The sequence below is a fragment of the Gavia stellata genome, chromosome 16 (genome assembly GCF_030936135.1).
Source record: "Gavia stellata isolate bGavSte3 chromosome 16, bGavSte3.hap2, whole genome shotgun sequence".
Taxonomy (NCBI): Eukaryota; Metazoa; Chordata; class Aves; order Gaviiformes; family Gaviidae; genus Gavia; species Gavia stellata.
This window is the reverse complement of record NC_082609.1, coordinates 14,712,895-14,740,380: the sequence shown is the minus strand read 5'-3', so window position 1 is coordinate 14,740,380 and position 27,486 is coordinate 14,712,895. Positions and strand designations below refer to the sequence as shown.

The following is a 27,486-nucleotide window of genomic DNA, read 5'->3' as shown; positions in this document are numbered from 1 at the left end:
AGTAAGCACAGCATTCATAAAATAGACATTTCTCTCAAGACCCTCATCTTAGCCACCGTATGCAAACATGTAGGTAAATGCAGTCGGTTTGTGTTTGACCTGAAAATCGTCATCAGAAGATCAACAGCTGCAATATCGAGCCCCTGGATTTAAAATAGCATGTCCTGAATATAGATCCCATTGAGAATATCAAAACTAACTGTACAGTCCAATTTTCTACATTGGTTATATATTATGTAGGCCACAGAGGAAAAAGGGTCTCTTGGCAGCATTCCTGCCATTGGTATTAAAAAAACATAAAAAGCAGAAGTAATTTAACATAAAATTGTAAACATGAGATAGATGCAAAAAAACATCTTTCATGAAATCAGATAATTTGCCATCCTTATTCTCCAGTGCTTATTCACCTTTTCTGAACTTAAGCTGCTCTGTCAAAAACAAACTAAGCAGCTTCAGCATACAAGTAAAGGTGAAACAGTGAACATTTTTTGGAGTTCAAGAGCACAATGATGGTACCAGGCATCTGGAACATACAGTCACCTATGGCTTCTCACTAAGAGTATGATCGAGCATAGTTTTTCTACAAATTATCATTTTAGACCATTTGTCTAGTACTCCTACTAATTTGTATTATTATATACAGCATCCAACTTCACCTTGAACAAGTAGTCTGCTGAAGTCTTCTGTAGTACATGAATTTATTGGCGACTTATGATATTTTTCATAATACCAAGAAGAGATTACATTTTGTTTTTATTACCTGCAATGGAAAAACATTACTAAGTTTGTGTTTTTCCACTATTGCTCCCACCACATTGAGTAACTATTTGTCTGCTATAGGAGAGGAAGGCACTACACTCCACAAAACAGGCAAGCCAGAATTTTAGACCCTGGACTATACTGTACAATGAAGGTCTGATTGAGATCTATACCCTCCCATGCTCTCTCCTACACTGGTTCCCTCCGTGCAACTCTGTGCTCTTGCCATCTTTTGCTCCACTCCACATTCATCCACAGGCCTTTTGCATCTTACATTTATACCTACAGCAGGATAAGGCCATGCCAGGCAACAGCTAAAGAACCAGGGCTCAAATCTCTGGCTGAGCCACTTTTACCCTACCAGCCACACAGGAGACACTGCCAATTGCCTCATTAGCTGTAACTTGTAAGCTGTGTGACAGAAGGAAAATTGTGGGTGATACACAGTAGCAAAAACCCCCTCACATTTGCAAGATCATGCAAACCAGCTGATTCCCTGTAACCCACTCCTTCCTCTTACCCCCATCAAACACTCTTTCTGTTGTCTGACCTGACATACCACCTGCTCAGGTCAGGGGCTGGAAAGCGCAATAGCAAACAGTGCACTGGAAGTGCCCCATCAATGCAGCCTCCCAACATCTGCTGTGAAACACACAAGAGATGCCATTCTCCTTCCTTCCCCAAACGCAGCAGACTCTGCAAGACTGTGACACCTTCTTTGGTTGAGTTTAAGAGGTACAAGGACATGGTTACATCAGTATTTAAGCTTACCTTCTTTAAGAGGAGTTTTTGGAGGAATGTTTTCCTTGCTATCATGCTGGAAAGCTTTGGAAGGATCAAAACGCCTAATGCCCTGAATTGTACATAGTTGCTCCTGAAGATCTCTGTTGGTTTGTTTTTCTTTTGCTAGCCATGCACGCAGTTTTGAGACATCCTGAAGAAAACATAATACATGGAAGTTAAATTAAGAACAGGGGGAAAGCCTGCTTCATCATTTACTGAAAAGACCCTTTTGAGTAATGCTAAACAGAAACATACATACACTATTATTGGTGGCATTAAAAAAACCAAACCAAAACCAAACATACAGGTATAGAGAAATGAGCACCACTGTGTATTTCCTGTATAACACCATTAAGCAGTATGGTACCCTGAAACTTTCAGGTGCTGCTTTCAGCAGATAGTTTACTAAGTCTAGAACCTCCAAAAGAGGTAAGAAAAAAAACAATCAAGCTAGGAGTAGGGGTAGTTATTTGCACTGGTGATACCTCTGTATATCATATATTCAGCGAAAACTAAAATAGATTCTCTCTTGCTGTTTCTAGAGGCCAGTGGTTTGTTCTAATCTAGTTCTTGCAGGCAATTCAAGAACCATAGAAAGCAAGCAGTTTGCAGGATTAGTCTATAAATATTTAAAGCAACAAAGGAATCAAGCAAATGAATAACTTGCAATTTTCTAACTTTTCATTTCACAAACCTGCTTCAGGTGGGTATTCTCTTCCTTCAACTTCATAACATGCTTGATTTTTTGCTTCTGGTTCTGGTGGCCAAGAAGTTTAGCATATGCATCACTTAGTTTATTCAGTTCTTCCTGGGCTGCACCATGCTCATTTAAGAGTGCATTCTTCTCTGCTTCAAATGCATCTAGTTGTTGCTGAAATACATATTGAATCTTTTAGAAATCTTTAAATTAAACATTCCCTGGTTTGGGTAGGGGAATAGCTGGCTGAAGTGATAGTAATTTAGGAAACCGTTGCAGGATAAATGCCTTCAAATGGGAAATAGCATGTTTACTTCTCAAGAGTAGAACTTGAATCAACTGCATAAGTCTTAAGTCAACAGATACTAATAAACATCTACTTCACAACATACCTGAAAAGGCTTAGTTTTGTTATGTAAATCTTCATATAGATTACGCCAGGTCTTTATCTCTTCTTTTAAGCTAGAGGTCACATCTTCGTTTATGGTTTTCCTAAAAAGCAAGAAGTAGAGTTTCATTATGGTCATTGTTAGCTCTCAGCACTTATACACACTAAAACTTGGTGTGCTGTAATATGCACGTTTAGTTTGAGAAAAGTCACCTTGATCTTTCCACTTCGAGTTTTCTTTTCAGGTCTTCAGTTTGCTCTTCCAGTTCTTCCTGAAGTTTAGCCATTTGTGCAAGGCAAGAGTCTTTTGTTCTCTCTGTTTCTGCTTCTTTTAGTGCAAGCTTTGTCTGGACTTCTAAAAGCATCCTGAGAAAAATATCATACACCCTTGATTTTTTTTTTTTTTTACACTATTCTAAATTTGAAAACACAAGTAAGCATGATTGAAAAGCTGTTAGTAGAACTGAAATAAAGGTTTGTACAAACAGTACTACAAGAGAACAACAACAATACAGAAAGCAATCAAGTTCAAGTACAATGTTTTTAACTTCTATGAGGAAGCAAGCAGTGCTTTTGAAGCAAGGAAAGATCATAAGTTTCTCATTTATGACTGTTTAATGCCAGCAGCTTTTAGTGGAAGACACTTTAGTAGTCAGACTTTACATGTAGAGGTTTGCTCAAGCAGAAACTAGTCAAGATTGTTTAGTGTGGATGTATTTAAGAGTTCAAAAACTCTATACCTGAAGCATTGCCATCCCTCTCCAACCTCAGCTGTTTGCTAGACCACTTCAGTGGAGACTAAGGATCCCTTCCCTGCCACACTCAACCAGCAAATCAAACAAGAAATAACTCTTCAGCTATTTTTCTTTTACCAGCTCTAATGGAAACAGGAGGCAATATTAAGCAGGTGGGGAAGAAAGAAAAGGCAACATCTTCAGCAGCACAGGTGTTTTAAATAAACTGGGGTAAGCTGTAATTGTCCTTTGGACAATCTTAATATACTGAACAAGACAGCAGAAGCATTAGAAAACTTTACAGAGTAATTTTATAAATCAAAGAGAGTTAGGAAGATCAGAAATGCCCAATTCAGTTTGGCCGAAACAGCAGTCTAATGCAATTGAGTACATCATTTATCTACATGCAACAGTTAAAAAGATCAGAGCATAGCTGTTGACTTAAATCCAGCTTCAACTTCAGAAGCAAGCTAGAAGCTACATTAAAAGAAGTGGGGAAAGAAATCTTCCAGCACATACGCACTATGTTCCATAATGCAACTCATGTACAGGCAGATACCACAGTTGCCTAACACAAGTGATTGTACACTGGGATCTTTTAAGATCCAACTCCCCCACTTCCTCAAATAGTCAGTTACTTGCCCACAGCAAAGGACCTTTGTTTACCTCACTGCAGTGTGGTAATTCATGGATGGTTAATAGGCATCTGCTTGTGAGCAGAATTTGAGGTGACACATAATTCAGAGTGGCAAAGGGTGAGCTCTGCATTAAGTATTTGCTTGTCTGCCTCTGTGGATCTTATTTGTTGAACAGTCACTGTAACTGATGTTTCTGATAAAGACAATATTCCAACATATAGGAAAAGGATAATACTTCACTGAAGTTCCACATAAAGGAAAAAGTCAAAGCAATTGATTGAACAGACCAGTTTTCTAATGCATATAAACGTCATTAATTTTGTCTGTCAATATTTTCAACCCTCTGCACTGGGAAAAGGAAGAAACTTAAGCTTACACCAAATACTGATTTTGTTTGGTAGAGCACCGTGTTAAGTTTTAGTTAAGAAAGCAAGCCTTAGTTGGCATTCTTTAGCTTAAGGAAAAGTTTGTCTCTCTAGTACCTTGCACATTCTTCTTTTGCTTTGTTTTTAGTGTATTCTGCTTCCTGAAGCAGCTGTAGATTATCTTGGCCTATTTTCTTTAGGTTGGCAACTTCTTCTTGCAGAGAGGTGTTCTCCAGTTTAAGACTGCATATTTCTTCAGCTGTTGTCTTCTTGTAGCTGGTATTCCAATGCAAGTAAGAAAAATCTTGTTACTTTAGACAAAACACAGATTGACGTGTTCGGGCCTTACAAGAGCAGTACAAGCTCACACTAACAAGTATAAGAGATTTTCTAATCTGGAGATAGGGCAGTGTTCTGGCAGTGATAAATCCAAAGTTAAAAAAACATTTCCATAAAGCCATAAGCAGTAACACTGCGACAAGTTCTACGATACAGATATTGTCACATTTTGGTAGATACTTTAAAATGCAAAAGACCTAGTATATCTGAAGCTTATTCTTAACACCAAAAGACCTGCTATGTGCAGCTTGCGTTGGCAAATATCCCACTGGATCCTTCATGGGTGCTTTGCATATTCACAATAACAGTATCACTTTTTAAAAACTTCAACAACCTGAATTATTTTAAGAGGAAAGATCTGCAAGAACTGAAGGCAAGTAATCTTGATTCAGTGCAAGTTTTGAGCCTAAACAAGAAGTCTTTTTGCAAGAGATTTTAGTGCAAAAAGAACACCATCATTAGTTACAACTCTCGTTGAGATTCAAGAGCACTTTAATATTCTAACTGGTTACACTTTGGAAGAAGAAACATCCAGTTTCCTGAACTAGATGCCGAGTATGTCATTACACTTGACTAGTACTCAAAAGAAATAAATTAATATCTTAATGCCATCAAATACTCGATCACAAAATCCTCTGCTCTAATACTGTACCAACGCTCGTATACAGCGTTAACTACAAAGGCACATGAATAAACAGCATATTTTATTGTAATCTTAGAAACAATCCCCGTCCTAGGTCTTAATGAAACTTAAATACCTTTCAAACTCAGCAATGGTCTTTCCAAGTTTACGCAATGTATTGCTATGCTCTTCTTGGATTTGCAAAACAGCATTGCTGTGCATTTCATTGATTTGCTCCAACTCAGCATTCTTCCTGAAATAAAGATTCAGCATTTCATGCTGGAGAGAAGTATGTCTGAACACATTACCAAATGCTGTTACCAGTTACAGAAGGCTTGCAGTGGCAGCAATAAATTGTGACAAACCAGTAACTTCTCTGCCACAACTGCTCATGTATTAAAGCACAATCTTCATAGCAGATTTAACTAGGCATTTCCCCCTCTCCTTATTTTCCAAGATAGCTATGGAATAGATTGAACACCTAATAGTAAACTTCCAATACGTGAAAGGAAGAAACAACATGCTTGACAATCTTTCCTAGTCATTGCCCTCTCCAGGGCAGAAACATCCAGTACAACATACATGTAGCTTACACTTCACAGCAACATCATATTACTACAATACTGGCATTTCAAGCAAGCCCCAGCATGCTAATTAAACAGTTTTAAGACACTATAAAACTGATTCAAGTCACTCAGCTTGATTAGGTCTAATCACCATTAATAATCAACAACCAGCAAGAAATAAATTTATATCTGTTCAGGTCTCTAAAACGTGAATTAGGCTCAGAAGCTTTGTTTATGTTACTGATTTAACATTTCTCCTTTCAAAGCTTTAGAATCAGAAAGTTTGTTTCACAAACCCTTTCAACTTTACTTCCATCTCTGCAAGTTCAAGAGCTTGAGATTTGATTTCTTGTTCCAGCCGCTTCACCAACTTTTCAGCTTTCTTCTCCTTAGCATGTAATTTATTCAGCTCATTCATTGTATCATTCAGCTCTTCTTCAAGAAGATGTCTCTCACTTGTTACCTCATCTTGGAACTCTAATAACTTCTGGTGCATTGATGCAGATGATTCCTGCATGCCAGAGTATCATAGATTTTAAAACCACCACTACTTTTCTAGATATTAAAGTTTGAACATGGCAAATTAGTCTTTAAAGCACAAGAATAAGGTCAAATCTATAGGAAAATCAAAAACACCCATCATACCACCTATGATTCTTAGAGATATTGGACTACACAGAGTTTCTGTTGGCGAGCACCCACTTGTACATTCCGCAGATTAGACCATTAATAATACAGCAATCTTCATGTGTAACCACAATCAGAACCTTTAGTGCCAGTCACTGGGTTTAGAGTCTATTTTTAGACTATTTTATAGTCTGTATTTACCTTCTCTTGCTGCAGCTGAGAGACCATCTCCTCATGTTTCTGAAGCAGTTTTTGGTGTTCTTGTTCTTCTAAGCAGAATTTTTTTTTCAGGTCTTCTATTTCAGCATTCATACTGAGGAATTTTCCTCTGCTGTCAGACAACTCTTTCTCTGCATAGAGGAATTGTCAATGTAACACAAATTCCCTTCTCTATCTTCAAACATCTATTCTTCATAGTATTTCCAATCTAGCTTTAAAGTTAGGCAAGGAGGAAAAAAAAAAAACACCAAAACCCCAAGCCACATCTTTAACCCATCTGGAAATGCCTCAAATTGGCTGGAAGTACACCACTTCAAAAATAATTTTAACAGCAGGAACCTTTGGATCAAGCAGTTAGCCTTCATCCAAACAGCAGTATGGCTGGGGAAAAACAACTAAATTATTTCCCCAAAGCTTCTTCCACATAATACTAGCACATACAAGCCCACTGGTCCACAGAGAACTGAGCACCAGTCTCAGGCTGCAGAGTTGCTGGTTTTGCGGGAGAGGTGGGGAAAGAGGTGAAGAAGGATTCCTAGACACGTTCCCAATACATCATTGAACTTGTGCACAAGCTGCTAACACTGGATTGAGACAATATCATACAGCTTCTCAGTGGAGAGTAAGGAACAAGTCATTTTGTTCAGCTTTCCAACTAAAGCCATTCCTACTATATAAACAATTTTCATTTCTATACTATCTACCTTAGCAACTCTTCATGGAAATACAAATTTAATAGCTATCAGATTCAAGGTAGTTTCCATATTGTTAGATATATGCCTAGTTGTTCTCAGCTGGAACTCAGAAACATGACTTAACTTGGAACAAACCAGTCTAAATTGACATTTTGGAGTAAACCTATTTGTGATGCTTTAAGACATGCCAGTGATCCCACATATGTGAACAGCGTACAAGCACCAACAATTACCTTTTTCTTGTTGAAGCAATTGACACCTTTCATTAAGTTCTTTTATCAGTTTAAATGATTCTTCCTCTTTATTTTTAAGGGTATCCCTCAGGATCCCAATATCTTGGTCTTTCTTTATCAGCATCTCCTCCATCTGGGCAACATCTAGTTTATATTTCTCAACTGTTTCTGCAACACTACTGTAGAAGAAAATTAAGGTATTTGTTACCACAAAATTTAGTTTGTAAGCTTACACTTCAGCACAAAGGAAAAATGCTTATGACTGTTGGTTTCCAATAGGAAAACTGCCTTCACCTACTTTACCAGGCAAAGGTTTTTGCATATTAAGACAAGTTAATTGAAATTCAAAGCAATTTATTTCAACACTGATGTTTTGTTTTAAAATAAACCTATACAATCACACAAATGAAATATAAAGTTTTGATTAAAACAGAAATAGTCACATCAGTTTTTTTACAAAGTTGAGTTTTGACAGAAAAGCATACACATTAATATACCAAATTTTCCAAGAATAAGCAGAATCTTAAGATATATAGCCAATTAATGAGGAATCTCTTAATGAGTAAATTGATGGGGGGGGGGGGGGGGGGCCAAGACTGAACTAGTTAAGTTTAAATACTTTTGTATTTTCACCATGTTCTGAGCTAGGGACACATTACTGTCAAGACTGGTTAGAGGTTCAGTTGGTTACAAAGCACTGGGTTAGTAATTTTTAGAATCAGACTGATGGTCATACATACATAATTCATCACAACTTTTAAATGCAAATTGGAGTATTGAAGTTCAGAGGAAGCCAGCATTGAGGGTTTTTTTGCCCTGCTGTACATTGTTTTACAAGTGAGGGCTGAAAGAGATGACTGCCAGTACCTTAGAGAAAAAGGATTTAGCTTGATTTATGTACAAATAACTCAGGCTAAAAACAAGATTTCAGGACCCTGATACAAAACTCTTCCATAGTATTGCTTAGCCCAGAAAAGCAGTGACATTTAGAAAGATAATTAAAATAACATCTTACAACTCCTTTCCATTGTGTGGAAAAATGTGTGATTTCTCTTCCCCCCTCTATTTTAATACCGTTAAACAGAATTGTTGCCAAGGTTCTACTTCAGTTGTAAACGAGGCTTAGTTTTAATGCCTTTAAACTTACCCAATTTAACTCAAGAACAATGTGGTGTTACCTGAGCTCTGTGATATATTCCAGGAGTTTCTCAGTGTCAGACTTTTCTTCAACTTTTTCTCTTTCAGTAGCAGACCTAAAACCAGGAAGTCTTCGTGATGGATGTATTTAAACAAATTCAGAGCTACTTGTAAGCTATTTGTTTTCAGGTAAGCAAGCAGAAATAAACCATTGAATGATGACTTAGTAGTAGTAATACATACTTCTCATAATTCAGTTTAGCTGACAAATGGGTATTGGCTCTAAGAAGTGATTCTACGCTCTTGTGATACTTGTTCCATATGGTCTTCTCATTTGTAGTAAAGATACTGAGCCATAGTCTGCCACAAGCAAGTATGCTAGAACAGCTGCATTAGCTAGACAAGTTATCATTTCCTCCCTTTGTGAATTGCACTACCTGCATTATTAGCTTTGTCTATTTTAACTCTAATATAAATATAAAAATTCTCCTCACACTTGAGCACTTGCATGTTAAGTAAAAGCAGAAAGCAAAAAAAGGATGCTGCAGTGCCAATCATGCAAAATTGAGATTAAATAGACATTCTAAGTTCATCCTCAGAAATAGCCTGTATGTTAACACACTGTTCCTGTACAGCCAACAGCGTTATTTGGGCAGAATAGAAAGTGTTGATTTGGAACTCTTTCTTCTTACATACAGCTGCTTCATCCAAGACAGTTTGCAGTTGCCTTTCTTTAGAGAACATGGCTACTATGAAGCAACTTTGAAGGCACCACAATGGCTCTTCAATACACTTGGCTGGAGAACGCACACGTGTTTATCGAATCTGTGTAAAACGTCTGGCTGCTGAATTAGGATCTCAACTCCTGATCCAATGCTTTTTCATTCTTGCTTATTCCTAACTTACTAGGCTAAAGGGCCAGACACTGAAGTCTCCAATCTACATGAATGTCTTGCTCCAAGATGAATGACAATTCTTTTCTCAAGATCCATGTCTTCCCTCCCCACGCCATAGCCAAGAAAACTCCACCCATACCACACTGCAAGAGAAAGGGTTGAGTTGATATGGTTTGTCTTTTGGAAAAAGGTTAGATACACTAGAGGAACAACACTTTGTATGTTCCTTTTATAAGAATACAGCAATCCCTAAAACTTCATTCAGTCAAATTTATTCCATGTCATAAATACTAATAATTTCTGTTCCTTCTCAGCAGGGAGATGACCTGTATTTTCCCTAAACTACGTGCTCTCTGTAAGCTCTATGATATGTCATTTAAGTCAATTCCCTTCATTACGACTTACAGTTTTTCTTCTAACTGCGCTACTTTTCCTTTTGAATGCTCTAGATTCCTTTGCACTTCTTGCAGCTTCATTTCCATGTCTTCCTGCTTTGCGAGTGCAGTCTTAAAGAAAAGACAAATATTACCACAAAAATGAGATTTAGTAAAAAAAAATCTATTGTCTAAGAGACAGTGGTAAACTGTGGTAAAGTGGTAAAATGATCGCACTTGCTACTACGCTAAATGTGATTCAAAGTATCCCTCTGTAAAGATATTAGCCATTTGTTAAAACAACAGCCACCACCCCCAAAAAAATGCAAACATATAAGAGCTTCAAACTACACTTAGGACCACTGGTTTCCAAATAAATTAATATTCTGACCAACAGATTGATATTGTAACAGAGCTATTTCTAGGCTTCCTTACTTGAACTCAGATTTAATCTGCACATCAACAGCAAAATCAAAAACATTTGTTGTTTGATCTTTCTTTCTCTATTTTCATTCTACAGAAAGTAGAAGAAACTACGGAGTTGAGGACAGAAACAAAACATGATCTGCAGTTCTGTTGTAAGCCCTCCATTGTCTGTTCCTGAACAGCTCAGAATTACTATCCTGTACAGTGCAAATGGTCATACCTTTTCCTTAGCATCCCTCTTGTTTCTGAGCTTCATTAACTCCATGCATAGGCTGCTCATTTTCTTCTGCACGCCATCTTCAGACAGCTTTTTAGAGAAGAATATAAAACCACTAAGCTTAACTCCTTCATATGAATTACCCTTTACAAGCTTTTAAGAGTCCCCCTCCCACCTACAACACTGATCTCTACCCATCCTTGAGACAGATGTTAGCAGGTCCCACTCTTGTCTTTAGACAGAAGCGCACAAAATCCCAAACCAGACATGCTCCATCCCTCTGCCGGTGTAGGGGCACAGAGAACATGAAAACAGATGCTTATCAGCAACTAAAGTTTCCTCTTGCCCAGGGAGCTTAACAGCAGCAAAGTCAAAGCAAATATGCGCTTATTTGTCTGAATACCTTTGACTTTAGTAGTTCATTGGTTCTTGTTAGTTCCAGAAGCTGTTTTTTCAGGCATGCAACATTTGCCAAAAGAGATGTTTTCTCCTGAACTGCCGCACTCAGTTTTGCTTCAATCTTAACAAAATCCTCATCCAGAGCCTGAAGTTTTTTATCCTGCTCTCCACGCTCTCTCACTAGTGCACGAATCTAAAACAAAAGAGTTATTTTCTTTATTACCTACTATTATTCTTCTTAAGTAACATCATTAGTTTGTGCCTGTGGTTTTCTTGGAGAGGCTAAGTATCCAAACTGCATTAACTTCCATTCAGAATATATATCTTCAACTCTGTCATTCACAGGAAAAGAGGTAATAGAATCACCACAATTCTCTATTGTTACACACAGTGTTTGCAGTCCTAGCACTTCATCCGACTTATTTTATGCTACTGAGCCAGTACAATATGTTAAAGTTAAAACAGCCTTAGCTTCAACTTGCAACAGAAGCCAACTCTCCCCTTTGGCTGTGGCATAGAAAGACAGAATGTGACATTTAAGACATGAGGCACACCTTAGTACACAGAAGTGTCCTGATAAGGAAAAGCTAGCTGCCTCTTAAACTTTAAAATTATGTCAATTACTAAGCAAAAAATCTCAGCAAACAGTTGTTAAATGAAACAGAACCTTTTTGGGGTAGAAAACGTAGGACTTGGTTCAGGCAGCTATGCTGGCTGCATAGCTATACATGATCAGTAGGAATTAATGTAATTCCATTAACAAACCCAATGTTTTCTACATACCATAACATTTGATAATCTCTGCTCTGCACAGAGCTGTTTGCAAACTACTTGTATGCTGTAGTATGCAAAAAAGGCTAATTCTACCAGGTTGTATTTTTGAAACATATTCCAGGATTGCACTCACATAATGTATTCATACCTCCTTCTCCAGTGTCTTCTGTTTCTTTTTCTCCTTCATAAGGATGAGATCTTTTTTAGGCTTCAGAGTCCCATTAGCTGGCTTTTGAAAACAGATCTATTAGAAAGATTTAAACTGATCTCTAGCTGCATACTAGTTTAACACCACAGTTAAATATGAGTGGATGCCTTCATATAGACAACACTGTTAAAGATATACACACACAAAATGAAAAGCAAACATCTCTCTCCCACAGGCAGAGCAGACAAGTATCAGGTTAGGATGGGTTTTACCATTGTACTTTCTCATAAGCGTTACTCTGAATGGACAGCTCATAATCATTGTGATAGGCAGGAGATTAAGAAAGTTTGAGACATTGGCACCCCCTAAACTCCATAAAACACACTTTACTCTCTTAACCACAGGTTTATTTGCAGAATTCCATCCTACATCATGAGTATAGTAAACCAAATTATTAAGCCAGGGTTATTGTTTTTCAACTTGTTAACCTATGCATCTTCAAATCCATATCCTCACACATTGCACTGAGAACCTGTGTATACAGTATCATCCCCTCTGTTTCTTTTACTACTAGGTTTCTAATCTGCCCTGTCCACCGTATGAAAGCAGAAACACGCAATCTTCTCAAAAAGAAGCAGCCACACCATGATTACATGGTGATCAAGAGGCAAAAAACCCCAACATTGTAACACCAAAGACAACAAGCCACTCTGTAGTCCCAAGTAATCATCACATGATTCCCAAAGATGCTGCAGTTTCATTTTTCCTTCTTAGTTACTAAGGAATACAGGCACAATGATGTGTTTCATAGTTTACTCAGGTAGGTTAGCAGTAATTGTATAGTGGGGCTACATGATTTAAGTAGTCACAGTGAGCTTTAGCTGGAATTTAACAGTGCTAGAGACACCACAGAAGAGTCTTACTGTTGATCCAAGAGATGTGAGTCGCCTTCCAGTTACAGGGGTAGGTGCATTCTTCTCACCATTCAGATTTGTCTCACCTGCAGAAGGATGTAGAAAAGAATGGTGAAGGAAGAAGGTGTGCATGCACATGGTGAGGGAAATTCAACTAAACTAGACAAGGTTAATTGGCTTTTTATACTAAAGACAGAATGCCACCTGATTATTAGACTATCGACTTCACAACCCAGTGTCAGCTGTTTTCTTATTATAATCGGGCAGTTCAGTATTAGTCATCTGGGCACTTGACAGAGTTTAAAGAGAGACCACCAGATGACAGTCAGTTTTGAAAATTCAGTTTCTGCCAAGTTCCCCCCCCCCGCCTTCTGATCCATGCTGTCAGTTTTCGACTGAGGGATGCTTTATATCTGAAAAGCCGTTGAAAATATCACTAAAAACAAGGTTAATGAACTAGTTCAATAATTTATGTGATCTCCAGAGGTCCCCCTAATTAGCAGAAGTCACATATAAAGCTGTTTTTGGAAGATTCAGTTAGAGCTGAAAGGTAGGCTGTGAGCCCCTGCGACAGAAGACAATTTCTAAACAAGAAGAGAGCAGTAACAGCATGTAAGCACTAACAATTGTAGCATTCAAAGATACTATACTGTTGCGCTCTGTACAACTGTTAGGACTACTTACTCTTCTGTTTCCTAACCCGTTGACACGATTCAGAGGACAGAGAACTTTTCAGTGCATCTGAAGATTTAGCATAATAGGATCCTTGCAGTGGGGTACATACTAGAAATGAAATTTTCAGAACAGCAGAGAACTATTAAAGTAAATGATAGGGTTTTCAACTTCAATGAGTTGAGGCTGGTAATAGATCTAAATTAAATCAGCTTTAAAAAAAACCAAAACAACCAAGAACTGAGTCTCAGTTCTCATCCTCCTCATAGACATGAAGAAAATATGCAGCACACATGGTGGGGGAAAGGGTTGGTTTATTACACCACTAATAAACTTAGAAACTGTTATTTACATATACAATATTGTAAGGCATCTTATTAGTGATAGCAGTGCATTAACTTCCATAAAGAAAAAACCCAAATGATTAGAGGATCTTAATGCTAACTGGTGAAAAAGCCAGTTTAAAGTGTTAAAAGATAAAAAGCAAACTTAATTGGATTTTTTTAGACATCTTCTTCCCATTTATAAGACACTACTTAGATGTTATTGAATGCCAAACTTCTCCTCTAAAGAACTAAGTTAAAAACTTTTTTTTATAAAAGTTCGTGTAAGAAACTAAACAACTTTAAGGGAAACAGCAGTCAGAAACAACATGCCTACAAATTCTTCATACAATTATCATTACAGTCAGGTGGTCTCAAACCCAATAAATGAATATCCACTTGCTTCAGCTTTCTACAAATGAGCGCAACTTAATTTAATATGAAAACAGGTGACAGCAGCAGAGAGATATTCAGCTACAGCCAAAAACTCATGGTGAGAAACTTTTACATTAAAAAACGCTCTCAGTAGCAGTACTTCAGTGTGACTGGTTCTGTACCTTTCTCCTGTAGTTTTGTACCACCGTATCAGAAGGCGAGCAAATCCTGGTTTGTCACGGTTTTATTTACTATATACATATATATATTCGTACATATTTAGCAGCCGTTTACCTACGACCAGGATTCGACCTGAAGTCGGAATTTTTTTTCCTCAAAAGGAGACTCCTAGAAGGGCTGAGACGAGATCCTCCAGCACACTGTTACAGGCAACTCCCCTCACGGGGCAGCATAGGCAGAAGAACTGGGACACACTGAGGTAACCGCCGGCCGCCCCCCTTCCCTCAGGCACTACTACGAAGGACTCGGGCTCCCTCCCCCCCCCCCCCCGCCGCGCACGTACCGGAGCTCTCGTTGAAGCGGCGGAGCGGAGCCCTGGAGAAGGCCATGGCAGCGGACGGAGCCCCGCGCGGCGCGGCGCGGCCCTCTGAGCATTCAAAGGGACCAACGGCCACCACCACGCGCCCCAAGCAGCCAATCGCCTCCTCCCGTTCGAGGCTCGCTCAGCCAATCAGCGCCCCTGGCACGGCGCATGCGCACCGCCGTTCTAGTGAGGTGCTTGGGAAGTCCCAGCAGGGCTGCGCGCATGCGCAGGGCGGGCCGCTCACGGCCGGGTGGGGAGGCGGGCGGAGTTGCCGGGGCCGCCGTCTCCCATGTCGGCTCCTTTCGAGGAGCGGAGCGGGGTGGTGCCCTGCGGGACGCCCTGGGGCCGCTGGTATCAGACCTTGGAGGAGGTGTTCATCGAGGTGCAGGTGCCGCCGGGCACCCGGGCTAAGGAGGTCCGCTGCAGCCTGGAGAGCCGGCACATCGCGCTCTCCGTGCGGGGCCAGGAGGTGCTGCAGGTACCGGCCGCCCCGGCCCGGGGGCGGTGGGGCAGCTGAGGGCGCCGCGGTGTGAGGGCGGGGACGGCGGCCGCCACCCGCGCCCGGCGGGGAGGGCCTCGGGGCGCCGGTGGCTGCGGGGAGCTCCGCTGCCCCCCGAGGGGCTTGAAACACCGCTCTGCCGTGCTGCGCTTTTTGTCGTCGTCTTTAAATATCCAGGGTTTGGGAAATCAAAAGTGAAATTTAGTGGAAAGTTTTGTCGAACTGCACGATCTTTTAAAGACGATAGGAAAAATAAAGACAACAAGTTCACGTGGATTTGCATTCTTTTGTAGTGACTTGGGCAGCGTTAAGGGGCATAGCTTTGCTTACCGCTGAAAGCTAAAAAAACCGGATCGAAAGCAGACTGGCTTTCACATTGGTAATGCGTAATTCTTCAGAGCATAATGTATGTACGTTGCACCGTAGCTGTGCATTACCTTTGGCAGAAACACTGGCATTTTCATGGAAAGTCTGTTAAAAATGGCATTACCCGCTGAGAAACGCAAGCCCTTTCAATGAATTGAGGTACTGAAACGCTGACAGGTATTTTTACGGTGTTAAATGCTTCATTTAAAAAAAAAACCGTTGTGTAACAAAAAATAATTCTTTGATAGTCTATGTGCAAGTCTATACTTATAGGGCCAGATCATCCTATTCATTTTCAGTAGAAAACAAGAAGGTAAGTTGGGAGTAGAACTCTCAATAATTCAACATGAACTGGGTACTGAACAGGTTTTTGTGTTTTGTAATATTGTACGTGTCTTTTGCAGGGCAAACTTTTTGACTCTACAATAACTGATGAAGGAACATGGACATTAGGTAATAACCTGCATCTGAAATGATATTGTGAGGGCAGTAGTACTTTTCAAAAAACGCTGCAGAAGAATTTACCCCCTTTGGGGTTTTTTAATGGGAAAGATTACTTTCTTCCTGGCACATAGCTTTGTAAAAAAGACAATCATTATTGCCAGACAAAGGAACTGAGGTAGTACGAGAGCCTTAGAGATTAAGGTTAATGCAAAAATGTCGTATCTTGGAAGGCAATAGTCAATGGATTGCAAACGCTTCCATATAGGGAGAAGATTTTTCCAAATCCTCATTAAAGCTGGACAGTTGCGGTACAGTTATGTGGTCTGTGCTTCTCCATAATTGTTCTTTTTCTTGGTTTTCCTCCTCTTATGCACTATATTGTTGTGATAGGTGATGTTATATGCATTATATTTTTGGGATGGGTGACAAAACTTCCAGTCCAAGAGAATCAAAAAGCAATCTAAAAATCACACTAAGGTACCTACAGATAATGAGCAAAAAAAGCTTCTCTGATCGTTACATCATAAATATGGTAAAGTGTTCAGAATATTTTGGGGTTTGGCAATCATATTTGTGGACTGCGCCTCTTGCTTAATGTTTTCCTATGATGGATTTAGTTTTCATTCAATATCTGTTCTAAATGTTGATTAATAATTTAGTAACTTAAAGATGAAAACTAGAAGTGTTAACAAACATTGTGAAGTGAAGCCTCCTCTTTTCCAGTATGCGAATAATCTTCCAAATACACTTTATAAAGCTATATTTATTCAATTAAGTAGAACTGAACATCCTACATGTTAACTTTGAAATGTACTTCCAATATATTGTCTATAGGCATATGGTCTGTGTTTAAATAAATTGATTATACCTCCATATGTCGCTAAAACTTAGTTCTGGCTTTTATTGGTAATAACTCTGTAAAGCCTGACCTCAAATCATTCATTATTGCCTTAGCTGAGCTGTATGTATTAATAGATGAAATCTTTTCTCTCTTGTGAACCTCTCTAAAAGGTTATTTTATGTTTGCAACGCAAGTACTTACGAACTGTGTTTTAATCCCTTAAAACAGCTTCAGCATTTTACAGGCCAGAAAGGGGAGAGGTGGCTGTATAGGCTATCTTTGCTTCAGCCTTTCTGTTTCTTGCTAATATTTATTTATTTATTAATAAACCTGTTGGCGTTGGCATTAAGAATTTGAATTACTTCACAAAAAAAATCCTGTGCTTGTTAATGGTGAATTCAGCAAAACAATAAAGACAACTAGCACATAGGACTGAGTTTAATGGATTGTTTATATGTCTGTTTTCACTCAACAGAAGACAGGAAGCTGATACGAATTGTTCTAATGAAGACAAATCGAGATGCTGGAAATTGTTGGACATCTCTGTTAGAAAATGAATATGCCGCTGATCCTTGGGTACAGGACCAGATGCAAAGGAAACTTACACTGGAGCGATTCCAAAGAGAGGCAAGTTAAAGGACCATAATCACTCCTTATGTTTGGTGTTTGCACACAGAGGTTATGGCCATGAAAGCTGAGCAAAATTGTTCTGCTCTCCAGCGCCATGGGAACATATACTGAAGTTCAATATATATGGGACGCTCACAAGGCTTTATCAGTGTACTTTCAAGAGGTTGTTCTGTCTGTAGTCTGTCTGAAGGTTTTGTGAAAAGTTAAGATGAGTTTGGGGGTGGGTATTGCTGTTTTAGGGTTTGTTGCATAATACTAACAACTTTTCACTTAAGTTAGGCTACACGCAATTTCTATTGTTATCTAGAATTATGACGTAGCCATATTTACAACAAACTTCTAACATCAAGCTCTATTGAATATGTTTGTTTATAACATCAGATGATTTGGAATAGTTAGCTGGAAAATATTTTCTTTGCTCTTTTACTAAAATTGCTTAAACTGTTTTGGTACACCAAACTATTCCTATGCGTGTCTGCAGAGTTGTAGAATTACAACTTACTACTTAACAGCTGAATCAGCACATTACATACTGCAACAAAGAACATAATTTTTATGAAACTTGTTACCCAGCATGGCAGGTACTTGTATTTTCAAATAGTAATTTCAAGGGATGCCAGAAGCCACAAATTTTTCTTAAACTTTCCTTAATACTTCTTTACTGGGAGATATAACTGCTGCCAAATTGAGTCCAGCATTACTAAGTCACTTCAGCAGTAGTCAACCAAACTATGACAATTCAAGTTTTACTTGTTGATGCATTTTCCAACGATGTCAGTGCCATGACAAATGGATGACAAGTTCATTGTTATATATCCCTGTTACAATGGCAGAATATTAACAGAAACAGTTTTGGGCTTTTTGTTGTTTGTTTGTTTGTTTGTTGGGGTTTTTTTAACATTTTTATTACGAATATCTATTAAACTCTTTTCTTACCTCCATCAGAACCCTGGATTTGACTTCAGCGGTGCAGAAATTTCTGGAAATTACAGCAAAGGAGGACCAGATTTTTCTAGTCTTGAAAAGTAAACTGTTTTTATCTGTGTTCCTTGAGAGGAATTACACATTACACTTAAGGACTGGAATCATGTAGCTGGTGAAGACTTCAGTGATCTCTTCAACAGATTGTCGACAAGTAATTACTTCAGTGAAGAGAAAGAAGATCTCTTCCAGTAGAATGAAGACAAAGCATTCCCAGCTGATTTATAAGCTGTGATAACTTTCTAATACTAAGGGACAAACTATAGAGAAAGGTGTACACAAAAAAGTAACATCTTTAAGCAGAATGTTGGGTTGGGGTTGTTTTTTGTTTTTAGAAACACCATAGTAAACTAGTCAGTTATAAATATACCACTTTATGCAAGACTATATTATTCACGGTTGAAGAACAGATGTTATAAGCAAGATATTAAATATTTTATCTTAACTTGCAACAGGAAGGATATTAGGATGGCTACAGTTACATTTTCCCTCTGAGAACTCTAAAAAAAGTGATTCAAATAAAGAAACTGCTGCATCTTGCCTCAAATAAGGTTTTACAATCTACTGTGCTGTCAAACACAGTACTAATGATTAATACTTGCTACCAGGTAAGCGATACTAAAAAACTGAAAGGGCAGGTGAAAGTCTGGTTATAAGTAATTTAATGTGTTAATGTAATATAGCCTTTCAGTATAAATATTTAAGATTTTAAAAGCAAGAGAATATAATGGCTTTTGAAAGGAATAGGAAGTCCCTATTGCATGATACAATATTTCGCATGTGCCGATTATGTATCAGGAATTTTTTACTCATTGGAGTGCTTCTCAGCTGCATCCTGAACAACCACAGCATTGTACAGGATGAAGGCTGTGTCAAACAGACTAACAAGGAAGAAAACATGATTGCCAAATCCTATTGTATTCTGAACACTGAAACTACTGCCTGTACTTACATCCTAAGCAGAGGACTCTCACTGGAGATAAATTGCCAGCAGCTGTCCATCATACTGCTGAGCCTTATTTCTAAAATTGCATTATTTCAGCTGGCATATGGCAAAAATAACACAATAGTTAAGGAAGAATGCTTTCATTGTAATTCCATCCACTGCTTGCTTGTTGTACGAGCAAGCAAGCATTAATACTCCTGAAATAATCAAGTGTGCTTCTTTTTACCCATGTCATCTTTACAGAGTGCAAAGTAAGTCCATACACTGTGCCTGGGTTTTAGAGAACTTGCCTTACCATACAAAGGAAAGTACTGTGGTATCAAATGCTGATTTATGGTTATGAAGTTTCATGTCTTTACCATGATCCTAGTATAGAAGGTGGATGTAAGAAATGAATGAGACTGCTGCAGAAGTAACTGAAGACAGAGGGAAGATTGAAAACCGTTAATGTTGCATCAAAATGCTGAAGTACTATCTAGTGAAATAGTATTTTTTGTTACAGTAGTTGGTTTGCACAGGACGATTTTGTATGTCTTGCTTATAGCAGAAGTTTAGAATGGCATCTGACACTACAGTTCGTGAACTTACATTTACTATATGCACTTTCAAAGCTAAACTTTATTCCCGTATTTTCTGCTTTATGAAGTAGCGTCAGAGTCATCCTACAGCTAAGTCCAAGGCTGATATCAAGGGAAGAGGACAAGTGTGAAGTATGTATTCAGGCATCCTGGCTCTGAATTGTTTTAAGAGGAAAGGTTTGAACTACTTGGTTAGCTAATTCTATCATCTGCTGTAAGTTACAGACCTCCAATTTTGGAAGAATCTAGATGAAAATAGTATGATATTGAGGCTATGACTTTCCCTAATTAGTATCTACACAGTTCTCAATCTACACTTTAATAAATGGTGGTGTGTGTTCCATCTCCCAAGTCTCACTGGGATTCAATCCCTTGCTTCTTAGACAAACAGTAACAGGTATTTGACAGATAAATAAATTTGGGTATGTGATAGAGTATCCAGAACAATCCACTCTATAGGAAATAATTCTGTGTGCTCATTCAGAGTGCTACTCAGCTATGTAAATGAGTGGAGGAAAGTCTACTGGCATTTTTTCATGCATCTGGTTCACGATTAGCTCAGAGTAATGCTACAGCATTGCTCTCTTTATCAAAAGGACCATAGCCGCTCCGTCAGGCACAGAAATGTATAGCTAAACTTACACCTAGTCAAACTGGGATGCTCAGATCAGTGCAAAACCTCAAATCTTGGGATTAGAAATCTGAATGCCAGATTCTCTTAAGCACCATCCATGTATTTACTGTAATGTGTAGGAACAGGTTATATGTAGTATTAGATGATAATGGAAGAGGGTTGAAGTCAAATTTAAACAGTCTAAGCTACTTCAGTCAGTCTTTTCAATCTTGACACTTTCACATCTCACAGGATTTAAAGAAATTGTGGGCCAAGTTGAAATAATTTTAATCAAACACCTTGAGTTTTTCCTGTTGGTTCTCTAGCTGTTCCCATGCAGCATCAACCTCTTTGAAGAGAAAAAAAAAAAAAGAAAAAAAAAGAAAATCTCCATAATCTCTTACGTTCTGCCTGGAAATTTTCCAGGTACTGTTCAGATATAAGTCGCTTCCTACTAAGATGTTTTATAACAAATGGGAAAACAGTTACTCAGTTAAGCACATTGCAATGTTTAATTGAAAGGTACATGTCTTAATATTAAGACATGGATGCCATTAGAATTGCACATTGCATCTTCTCCATCTCTCCCAGCAGGATGACCCCCCCTTTGTCCAAATCACTTGTTCGCTTTTCAGAGGCCAGCACAATGCACAGATAGCACTGGCAGATGCAAAACCCAATTACATGTTATGCGGTGCAATCACTCCCTTGAGTTCATGAGAAGGCTTGATTTGTACTGGACAAAGCTTTGGTATGAAGTCTTGTGTGAAAGGTTTAACTAGTTTGAGATATGCAAAGAATGGTTTCCCCCTCAGCTATTACCATAAGGAGGAAAGGGCTGGCTGGCTAACGTCTAAGCCCACACTGTATTCAAAACATTCTGATCTCTCCTTCTCCACTAAGTCAGTTCATACAGCAATCAGTTATTAACAGTCTATCGCTAACAGCCTCTGCTCCAGTGACACAGAATTTAAGAGGTCATTAGCAACATTCCCCCAACACTTCCTCTTCATCTTACATACAATAACACATTCTTATTATTCACTTCCTTATTAGCACTAGAAGCATGATATGCCTCAAGTACTGATCTGGTCTTCAGAAAAAGCAGTTGTATTTTACAAAGCTTACCATTAAAGAGATCAGTGTTGAAGCAATCTTCAGTGTTTCCTAATTAGATCGCTCCTACATACAGGCCAAGATGGGGCATTAGCCCTGCTCCTACTGTGCCTGCAAAAATGCACCTGTTCAGCATCAGGATTTACCTCTTGTACAGTAAAACTTCGGAAAACTGATGTCAGATTTCAGGCAAGTGACCCAGTACCTTCCCTCAGACTTCATTAGGTATGATGAAGTTTTTACACTCTATGAAATCATTCGTAATCTCAGTAAACTACACCTCTTACAAAACACTGAAGTTACTGATGCTGTATTAATGACTACCTTTTACAAGGCAATGAAATAAGGTTTCTCTTTTCTCCTGCTCTAGCTAGTTGACCTGTTCAGTGGGTATCACATAGCCTAGTTTTTACTATGTCTATGGTGGCCAGTGCCCTGCCCAGCAGGAACATGGGGACACACGACACTGCCCAAACAGCACATCAGGAGGACTGACAGGCATTTGCTATTGTCATCAATATTGAGCAGGATTAGTCTTTAGATGGAGACACTGCAGCACTGTTCTCTGCTGCACATGATGTTTTCGTAGTTTCACATAATCTTTGGAAAGTGAACCAGATTTTTAAAATTAAATATATAATTCAGCACCTGCAGTTATAATAAACCAAGGTTAGACTACACAAGCTGCTCTACAAACTATAGGGTGTTAAAATTCCTTCTATTGGTATTGTGGTATTTCACTGAACAGTAAACAGTCTAACAAATAAGACTGAAAACTGACACCGAATATTGTTGTAATCATCATGGAAAGAACATAATTGCTGGAAGGATCTTCAGTCTGAAATATTACGTATCCTTTCCATGAGCTGAGTTCTTCATTAAGATCATGTTTCAGACTTTGTTTCTCAAATATTCACGTGTCTGTTGACAAGGTCACAGGATGGTTCTCTCTTCATTTTATTGTACTCCTGTAAAAAAAATTACCAGTCAACTGAAGGGCTTTCTACAAGAGCCAAACAAAGCATCAGGCTTTAATATAACAAGACAACAGCCAAGACAGCTGTTACAGAAAATATTCAGCATTTGGAATTAAAGTCTAGATAAGTAAGTAGTACACAATTTCTACAGAGTAAAAAACCAGTAATATGAATAACTGAATTATAATTTTAGACTTTCCTAAACAGAGTTATGCAAGTAAAACTGTATAAAACCATCTTCTTTTTAAGTGGTTTAAGTGAACAATTACAAGAAACACATTCTAATGGGCAACTGTTTCCTCTTAGCCGATTCTTTCTAGGATAGGAGCAAGCCAAGCTTTTCTCTGCCTTTTTACCAGTTTTACTCCACATTTTAGTCTGAATGAGGTCCCAATGTCTGTAGAACACATTTCTGCTCCCACAGCACACCAGAGGATCAGTTCTTTCTCCAGTGTTCATATATTAAGGTTGCCACTTCTTTAGGTACAGCACTGGCTCAAACATAAACATGAGAATAGACCAGCCTCTATGACAGGCCTACTATGTTTATGTTACATGTCTTCAAGAGGTTACCTATATGGAATAAGAAACTTTGAGGTAATTAACAGCTAATCACTTCTACATTACCAGAAGTTGATTTTACAAGGAGTTACCTATTATGAGCTGGTCTCTGGAATTGTAGGAAGGTGTGTTATTCTGTAGTAGCTATGTTTAAGCTGCCGTGCTGTACGTCCAGACACAATCCATTTTAATTTCTGGACATTTGGTTTGGAACACTTGCTCGAGGAATATTCTGTAAGGCACTTCAATACCAGTTCCTTCCAGAAGGTCAAATCTCTGTTGTTTATCTAAATAGCAAGACAGAATCTCATCTGTTAACAACTCATTAAATACTTATTTCATACATGTACTTTCAGCTTCTTCACATAAGATAGGAAGCCAAAGATCCCAAGACAAATGGAAAAAAAACAACACCAAGCCACAAAAGAAACCAGTATGCCAGAGGACCTCCCCCTTCCCCACCGTGTAGGTCCTTGCATGCATTTTTCTTCCTTCCTCCCCTGAAACTTTATCTATACACACCTTGGAATGCAACTGCAGAAATTCCAATGCCTCTGTCAACTCCATTAATTTTTGTTCTTCTATTTCTAGTGCCATAATAGACAGTGCCAAGACAGAAGGCTGGAGAGAGAGAAAACCTTTTTAAACACTTCTTTGTTAAGTTTCAGTAGTCTCATTGTCTTTGAGCTTTTAAGACATTTACCTTGGCTTTAGAAAACATGATTCTGCAGTGACATGCCTTAAGCTGGGTCTCAAGTCTCTCAAAATTAAGGTATTTTCTCCTATAATAAAAACAGATGAGTGAATGTAGAAGAACACAAGCTTCATCAAGGCAGCATTACCCTGGGAACGCAGAGAAGCAGTGAGAATATTAGTTATCTAAACAAAGGCCTCATTTGTCCCAGAAGTTCTAAGGTTACAGTCAAACAGGTGTTCAGTTTTGGCAGTCCTAACGCCAAAAATAAATCTTGTGTTACATTGGGGAGAGTTGCATTGTCAAAATAGGCTTACCAACAAGGAATTTTGACGCTTACTAGAAAAAGGAATCTCTTTCAAAGCCAGGTTTTGAAATCTTTGCAATGAGGCAATACTTAGTGCATCATAACCAGAGATTTGTTATACCATCATTATTGAGCAAGTTTCATTTTTGGCTCAGAACGCAATACTCTTCAGATCGCTTTATGCAAATAACATTTAAGATTAAAATAATACTAAACTACAGATATTCACATTTATATTTACCAATAAAGGGGGAAAGTTTGTGGGTTTTTTAAGTATAGAAAGGCCAATTACTCAAGTAATTTCCCTGCTTATGTTTCTACATAGGCTTCCTGCTCATATGCAGTCATAGCAAAATAAGTATTAGATATTTTACCTTTCACAGCTTAAATTCTCATGAATGAGTGAATGATACAGTTGTAGAAACTGGAAGGCTGTTGTAGCTTTAACTTTCGAAGACAGCTTCTCCAATATGATTTTCTCCATTCTCATCATATCAGAAACAGTGAACCTATACTGGCTTATTCGAATTAAGTCAGTGGCTAAGGGAACATTTCGCTCTTCTTCTGATGCCTTCACAGCCAAGTAGAAGCAGCCAAGTCCAACGCAGCCCAAGTGTTTAGGCTGTACCTAAAGAAAAGTAAATTGTTGTTACTTTCAAAGAGGAAGGCCTTTGGTCAGCCATTTCAACATTAAGTACCAAACTATTTGTCTGCTTACATTCTTATCTTTATTTAACTAAATGAGAAGACCATTACACACTACAAGTTCTGCCTCATTCATCTAAAAAGCAAGACTGCAGAACAACATATTTTGATTAAGGTATAACGGGTTTCTTAATGAGCTTCTATAATAGCCTAATCAGAAGCTTTGAGGACTTAAAGTGTTGTACATACCAGCTTATGCAAAAAAACTTTTGGTTTTTTTTACTCTTCTCTCTCTATATATACACACACACGCATATATATGTACATATATATACACATTCACTTACTTTATTCCATAGGCATTACAGTCTCCATTTTTACTGCTTAGTTTGGATTCAGAAGTCTTTCAAATCACCATTTTCCTATCCACCCCATCTAGTTCTCTCATTTTTAACACACAAGAAAAACAAGCTTTTGTTTTTGACCAACTAGTATAGCAGTAATCCTGTCTTGTTAGACGATTAACAGCAACCCAGGTCAGCATGCCACTACCAGATACTAAGTACTGAACAGCATCAAGCCTCTTGATATACACGAGGCTTACGGGTAGGTTGAAACAGCAGTAAAATCAGAAGTAATTTAAGGTGTTCTTATATACATGCAACAGGCAACCCAATCTGTCTTGATCTAACTCATTAATACAGCCTGCATTTCCAAGCCTACAGGCATTCTCAAGTTGAAACTGATGCCCTCTTCCTTCTCTTCTCCAGAGGAAACATCTTTCTTAACAATACTAAAATCTGAACAGAGAAAGCCATTTTTTAGCTCTTGTGCACTCAGAATCTCTGGAAGGAGCTTAACCTTTAGCCATCTAAAACCAACATGTTCTAACTTATAATAGGAACAAGGTTACAATGAGCAGAATCTAATGACTGAGAGCTTATACTTTAAAAAGCCATACCTTCATTTTTGACAAGAATCTATCTAAGAAATTCACAGCTAGTGAAAATGTCTCTGTATGGAAGCCAAAGAATTGAGTTAAGCTGAGAAGATCTTTCACTTCAAAGTCTCGCAGCCTTGCAGTCATTCGGAGGCCATTATCATGAGCAGATTCAATCAGCCTCAGGCCAGAGGCCTTTGGCTGACATCTTAACTCCTGTTCCAACAGGGCTGTGAGCTGATACAGCAGTTCCTGGGCTTCAGTAGTTACAAGTGTTTCAATCATCTGTAAGGAGAAACAAATGTAAGTGTATCAAACAGCTAAAAGGGGAAAATCTCTCAAGTTACAGTTGTCCCTAAAGCAAAGATAGAAACTTTCCTTTCTCTCTAGGTGTGCGGATCGCTCACCCGTATGCCTAAGTACTTTTGCCAATTCACAACACCTGTGGGACACGGAACGGGTGCGCTGGGGCACATCCAGGCAGCACCAGCGCCCGGCCCGGTGACCGGCCAGCCAGCGTACGCAGGCTCCCGCCGTACAGAGCGAGCTGGGCCTGACCGGGCCTGTCAGCTGGGGGGGTGCAGCCCCCCTTCTGCTCGCCGTAACGACACTTCCCAACCCAGCTGCAGAGTTACACCGCCCACCCCGGGGGCTGGGTGACACCACAGCGGAGCCAGCACCGGCTTCGCAGCCGGGGCCCACCGGAGCCCGGGTAATCCCGCGTACAGGTGCCCGCAGCTGCGCCCGGCACGCCCCGCTGCGAGCTCCCGCCGCCCGCCGGCCCCCCGGGGCCGCGCACCGCGCACGCGCCGCCTGCCCGGGACATGCCCGGGCCTGCCCTTCGCCGCCTCGGGGGCTTCGCCGGCGGACGAGCGACCTGCCAGCTCCGTCGGCGGGACCGAGGAGCCACGCCCGTCCCACGGACGGGCCGGGCACGGCGCGAAGGAGCCCAAACCTGCCGCCGGCGGGGCTCGGCCCCGCGCCCTTACCTTGTCCCTGTAGCCCCGCTCCCTTTTCGCGTAGGGAGAGCCCCGAGCCGGCGTGACCCGCAGCGACAGCGCAGCAGCGCCGAGGGGTCACTCTAAAGCGCTGCCCGGTTCCTCGGGCACCCGCGACCTCCCGGTGAACGCCATCCAGCCGCCGCCCCGCAGGCAGCTCGCCCGCCCCGCCCCCCGGCTCCGCTCCACCCGGCCCGGGGGGCGGAGCTGAGGGGGTGATAGGCTTCCAGGCAGGCCAATCACGGGGCGCGGATGGCAGGAGGGGGCGGAGCGTCGTCGCTAGGAGACAGGCAGGGCCGGCACAGTGGCGGCCTCTGGTGGTGCTTCCTCATAGCACCGCCCGCCACGCTGCAGCGCTGCCTCCCGCCGGAAGCCTCGTCCTGAAGGCGCAGGACCGTGTCCTCGCGGAGTTCCCGCGCTGCGGCAGCCGCCTTCTCTGAGCGCGAGGGCCTCAGCGTGTGTCCCCCCGTGGCAACGGCCACGGTA

At 39.9% G+C, this 27,486-nt stretch overlaps 3 protein-coding genes across 4 annotated transcripts; 1 reads left to right on the top strand and 2 right to left on the bottom strand.

The window, feature by feature from the left end:
• Positions 1-369: 369 nt before the first annotated feature.
• On the bottom strand, positions 370-14,889 carry HMMR (hyaluronan mediated motility receptor). Its single transcript, XM_059825288.1, has 18 exons — positions 14,844-14,889; positions 13,635-13,733; positions 12,960-13,036; positions 12,037-12,117; positions 11,119-11,307; positions 10,719-10,805; positions 10,104-10,204; positions 8,844-8,918; positions 7,666-7,844; positions 6,720-6,868; positions 6,188-6,402; positions 5,462-5,578; positions 4,482-4,640; positions 2,841-2,993; positions 2,632-2,731; positions 2,237-2,413; positions 1,531-1,693; positions 370-760 (listed from the first exon to the last, which is right to left on the bottom strand). The coding sequence occupies exons 1-18, from the start codon at positions 14,887-14,889 to the stop codon at positions 741-743; spliced, it is 2,187 nt and encodes a 728-aa protein (XP_059681271.1). The 3' UTR covers positions 370-740.
• Positions 14,890-15,140: 251 nt separating this feature from the next.
• Positions 15,141-19,280, top strand: NUDCD2 (NudC domain containing 2). The gene is made up of 4 exons (XM_059825404.1): positions 15,141-15,342; positions 16,134-16,182; positions 17,490-17,641; positions 18,590-19,280. Exons 1-4 carry the CDS (start codon positions 15,154-15,156, stop codon positions 18,671-18,673), a joined length of 474 nt encoding a protein of 157 aa, XP_059681387.1. The 5' UTR covers positions 15,141-15,153; the 3' UTR covers positions 18,674-19,280.
• A 3,141-nt stretch (positions 19,281-22,421) lies between these two features.
• Positions 22,422-27,118, bottom strand: CCNG1 (cyclin G1). Of its 2 annotated transcripts, none has more exons than XM_059825238.1 (7): positions 26,992-27,118; positions 26,024-26,287; positions 24,792-25,045; positions 24,120-24,198; positions 23,939-24,037; positions 23,509-23,703; positions 22,422-22,846 (listed from the first exon to the last, which is right to left on the bottom strand). In XM_059825238.1, exons 2-6 carry the CDS (start codon positions 26,285-26,287, stop codon positions 23,512-23,514), a joined length of 888 nt encoding a protein of 295 aa, XP_059681221.1. In that variant the 5' UTR covers positions 26,992-27,118; the 3' UTR covers positions 22,422-22,846; positions 23,509-23,511. The 2 variants fall into 2 exon arrangements, with proteins under 2 accessions (XP_059681221.1, XP_059681222.1); XM_059825239.1 differs by having other exon boundaries at positions 24,120-24,195.
• Positions 27,119-27,486: the final 368 nt, after the last annotated feature.

Excerpts from the sequence above, each read along its gene's own strand:
- HMMR (XM_059825288.1), bottom strand. The coding sequence starts at position 14,889 with ATGGCCTTCTCCAGGGCTCCGCTCCGCCGCTTCAACGAGAGCTCCG. Across the intron at positions 8,919-10,103 it reads GCGCAGTTAGAAGAAAAACT|GTCTGCTACTGAAAGAGAAA; the intron begins GTAAGTCGTAAT and ends TCCTGGTTTTAG. Across the intron at positions 4,641-5,461 it reads ACCATTGCTGAGTTTGAAAG|CTACAAGAAGACAACAGCTG; the intron begins GTATTTAAGTTT and ends TTGGAATACCAG.
- NUDCD2 (XM_059825404.1), top strand. The coding sequence starts at position 15,154 with ATGTCGGCTCCTTTCGAGGAGCGGAGCGGGGTGGTGCCCTGCGGGACG. Across the intron at positions 15,343-16,133 it reads GGGGCCAGGAGGTGCTGCAG|GGCAAACTTTTTGACTCTAC; the intron begins GTACCGGCCGCC and ends TGTCTTTTGCAG. Across the intron at positions 17,642-18,589 it reads TGGAGCGATTCCAAAGAGAG|AACCCTGGATTTGACTTCAG; the intron begins GCAAGTTAAAGG and ends TACCTCCATCAG.
- CCNG1 (XM_059825238.1), bottom strand. The coding sequence starts at position 26,287 with ATGATTGAAACACTTGTAACTACTGAAGCCCAGGAACTGCTGTATCAG. Across the intron at positions 25,046-26,023 it reads GATTCTTGTCAAAAATGAAG|GTACAGCCTAAACACTTGGG; the intron begins GTATGGCTTTTT and ends ACTTTTCTTTAG. Across the intron at positions 24,199-24,791 it reads GAGAATTTAAGCTGTGAAAG|GAGAAAATACCTTAATTTTG; the intron begins GTAAAATATCTA and ends TTTTTATTATAG.